Consider the following 3,898-nt stretch of genomic DNA (forward strand, 5'->3'; position numbering starts at 1 on the left):
GTATTTTATAAAAAGACAAGAAATTGTATGCAACAACATAAAAGTTTTTTTAGTAGAAGTATTGTTTCAGAGCTTACCTAACTTTTGTTTTATGTAATAATAATCAGTTTTCAGTACACGGAGAAGTTAGCAAGATCGCCACAGTAATGACATACAATATAATTAATTACAACTCAAACAAGTTGGAGAATAAAATTTAGAATTTCAAAAATTAGAAGTGAAAAGGTGCTAATTATAGTTTAGAACTACTAATAGCTAGCCGAAATCTTATATAGGTCTATGTAATATGTAGTTCGTGATCAGATAGACCGGTTATGTAATAAGTAGGAATCCAGGTAACTAGATATTTTTCATGATAAAATTATAAATTATGACGAAATAGAATATTTAAGAACTTCCGCGACCTCATAACAACAGTCTTGCATCAAACACGTATTTGGAAACATGATGTTTTTGAGAATGCGAGACAATCGATGACCAGATGGAAACTGTACTCAAAACAATGCCTTCGTTTACTTAAAAGGCCGTAATATCCTCTCTAATTACATACAACACACCACCAAACCGTTGCGTGAGCGAATAAAACCCCTACAATGACGACTAGATCAATAAAACACATGCTATGACTTTTGTAAATAAATCATTAGGCACCAACGTGGGTGTATTGATTTTCTGCACATTATACATACTTCCCCGCCATTCTGACATTTCATATTTCACATAATACAGCACAGACAATCCTCCATCAAGACTGCAACCACTAAAACCAGCTAGTTATACAGAAAATAGGTTTTACTTACCTAATTATATGCGGATGCTGCAACTAACAAATGCACTTGCCTAATCACGAATTTTAACTGCTACAATCTAAAGTTCTTCTATTAACCGTATAATTGCACTATAATTTAATAACTATTAAATCCTATTAGAACTACGTAACGACGGAATTACGCTAAAATTCGTAAATACGTGTTAAAATATTTCCGCAAAGCCGCTCTTCCATACACACACATACATAAATCAGCCGTATGCCGTATTGATTAGTTCGGCGAACTGTCACTTGACATATGAGGGCGCCACTGACGTATTTGGCCAAATTTTTTTTTTTTAATTTATTAAGGCTTTGGCAAAGCCATCAGCCTAAACATGAAGTTTAAATATGTTAGTGTAAATATGGCCGCCACAAAGAGGATAGGCAATTTGAGGCGGCGTGCTTGGATTGACTCGGGATTCTTTAAAACGGGCCGATACGGGTATTTTATTTCGAGATTCGTATAATTTCGCGTTTTAATCTTCGATTAAGGCACAATAGCACTATCCTATTCCACTTTAAATTAGATTTCACAAAATAATTGAAAGTCAAAATAAAAACGACACTTTTCCCTCCAAAAGGTCCAGAGCGAATCTACCAAATTTTATTTAAACTGATGCGTTCATTAAACAATTGGAATAACGAGTTGAACTTGAATATTTCTAGCATACTTTATATTATTTTATCAATTTTTATTTTTTAGGTGCGATTTGTAAGGAATGTACGATGACAAAATGTTTTTAATTATGTTGTCAATTTTTTAGCTTCTCATTGTTAATACACAGAATTATTGTGGAAAACCTTACACGACGGAAAAAAAATAGTGTTAGTAGAAAACGACGGAGCCAATAAATAAATAACGGAAATGGAATATTTGTTGCTTTGCCACTGGGAAATGAAAGAGACACACTATTAGAGAAACACACGAATATGATAAAGAGAAACGATTGTTTTTGTTTGTCATGAAACGTCAAAATGTATCAGCCGGTGATTACCGCCCCGCGCTTTTCGTCGTAAATTTTGGGGCGGTACGTCTGTCATGAGATATTGTAATTATTTAGTCTTAAAAGTAATACGTCCTAAAGAAATGGTGTCGCGGGCGCGCGGTTTACGCATATCGCACGAAGTAAAAGAATTTGAGAAGCGGCCTCCATGGGGCATAAGTATAAGCCCTGAAAAAGAAGATGTTTACGACGTCCTTTTAGTGAGCTTGCAGGGACCTAAAGGGTCCCCTTACGAAGGTGGGACCTTCAAGTTGACTGTAACCATCCCTGATGCTTATCCTTTTGAGCCACCGTTGTTAAAATTCACTACTCCTGTGTACCACCCTAACATTGACAAAGGTACAGTTCGAATAAAGGTTACATAAACTTTATTTTAAGTCGTATAAATCTATAATTGGGCACATCCTTATCGTTGCTTAGCAAACAACACCGCTTAAATGGAAAATACGATCGTTACTTTTGAATTTTACTCAAATAATGATGTGGTGTGATAAGTTTATAATGATTGTACTTTTCTATCGTTAAGCCTAAGTGCATGCTGTGCCCTTCTTTAAGTAATGGGACACTTAGTGTCTTTATACCTGCATAATTGTAGTGTACTTGTTGTGAGAGCCTGATAAAATAAATAATAATTACGCACACACTCATTGCCCCGCACTAGGGAAATCCAGTACACATAGACAATCACATTACGCCTGAACTCGTGAGAGAAATAAACAGAACCTGGGACCTCGTAAGTCAAATTCAAATTAAAAAAATGAGTAAGAAACTCTAGGGGTTGCTATTGTAAATATACATTTCAATACATTCATCATTACAATATTTAATTTAAACATCTTAGATCGAGAATACCTCAAAGAGCTAAACGGGTCACTACCACGGATTTGTGTCATCCAAGTACGCAGAAGTTGTATAATAACCTTTAGTATAAAGTTTTTGTTGCGCAATAGTATTACACCTCGTAAATGACAAATTTTGAATATCAATCGGAATCTTACTATAGAAGTGTACGCATTGCACCTTAAATGAATTTCCGACTGTGAAGACAACTGTCAAGAACAGCTAGTTTCTCAGCTTGGCAGACCAGCATGGGAACCAGTCGGTCACGGAGGCAGTTAAATCAAAATGGATAGATAGATAAAAATAAATGGATTTAAAGAGATACATGCAGAAATTTAAATTAATGGGACTAAAAACAAACAACAAGAAATCAAACTAAAAATACATAAAAACAAAATGCTAACCCAATGTTCAACAGCTTGTGTGTGCTGCAGATAGGCACATATAGTAATAATATTATGACATGAATCTTAGAAATAAATTTCTGTGTTAAATTGGTTTAGGATAATTTTTTTTTCTAATTTTTAAAAAATTTCTAATCAGTAGGGCCAGCACGATTTGCGCGAGAGCGACGTAAAACGTGAGTATACTATTATTCTCGTGCTAGCCCTACAGTATATCCAACTTTTCCTACACCCAGTCTACACCAACATTAGTAAAGTGACATAATTATCCAATAATAGGGGTTTTTCTCGGGAAGAATGGTACAAATAGAGGCATATGAGACTTGCCACCCTATGTCTCAGAGACGGGAGCACCCTTCAGATTTTTGCGATTTGAAGCTTTGCTTGGCATTGCCACTTAACTAACGCTGTTGTTGAACAGTTACCATGCCGGACTGCCATGCAGAAGTCCTAGGTTCGATTCCTTGGCCAAGAGAAATACGTGTATAGCCTACGTATTTGTATGTATTTCTCTGAGTGAATGTGAGTTTGGGTGTAATTTGTGGTTATCTATGTGTGTGTCCGCCCTCGACACAGGCTATGAGTGTGTTGCATTTATTATTATTATACATATAATTACTACACCTGTTTTAGATATGCGTGTCGCTTACCACCAGGTTCACAACTTGTACGTCCTACTACTAGAACTACTTTTAAAACACTGACAACCTCACAGGAACATTGATAATAACATTGTACTATATTAACAAACTATTATGGCCAACACAATTAAATTATTCTATCTCTATGATATTTATTACTTCATCTGTTTTCAGGAGGCCGAATTTGCATGGACATGC

At 35.5% G+C, this 3,898-nt stretch overlaps 1 protein-coding gene across 1 annotated transcript; it reads left to right on the forward strand.

The window, feature by feature from the left end:
- Positions 1 to 1,772: 1,772 nt before the first annotated feature.
- LOC113236364 (ubiquitin-conjugating enzyme E2 T-like) lies at positions 1,773 to 3,894 on the forward strand (the record flags this gene model as incomplete). Its single annotated transcript, XM_026472395.1, has 2 exons — positions 1,773 to 2,154; positions 3,875 to 3,894. Coding segments are annotated over exons 1-2 (324 nt in total), but the record flags the coding sequence as incomplete, so codon positions are not given.
- Positions 3,895 to 3,898: the final 4 nt, after the last annotated feature.

The sequence above is a fragment of the Hyposmocoma kahamanoa genome, unplaced genomic scaffold (assembly GCF_003589595.1).
Source record: "Hyposmocoma kahamanoa isolate Upper Pololo Valley unplaced genomic scaffold, ASM358959v1 91235, whole genome shotgun sequence".
NCBI classification, from domain to species: domain Eukaryota; kingdom Metazoa; phylum Arthropoda; class Insecta; order Lepidoptera; family Cosmopterigidae; genus Hyposmocoma; species Hyposmocoma kahamanoa.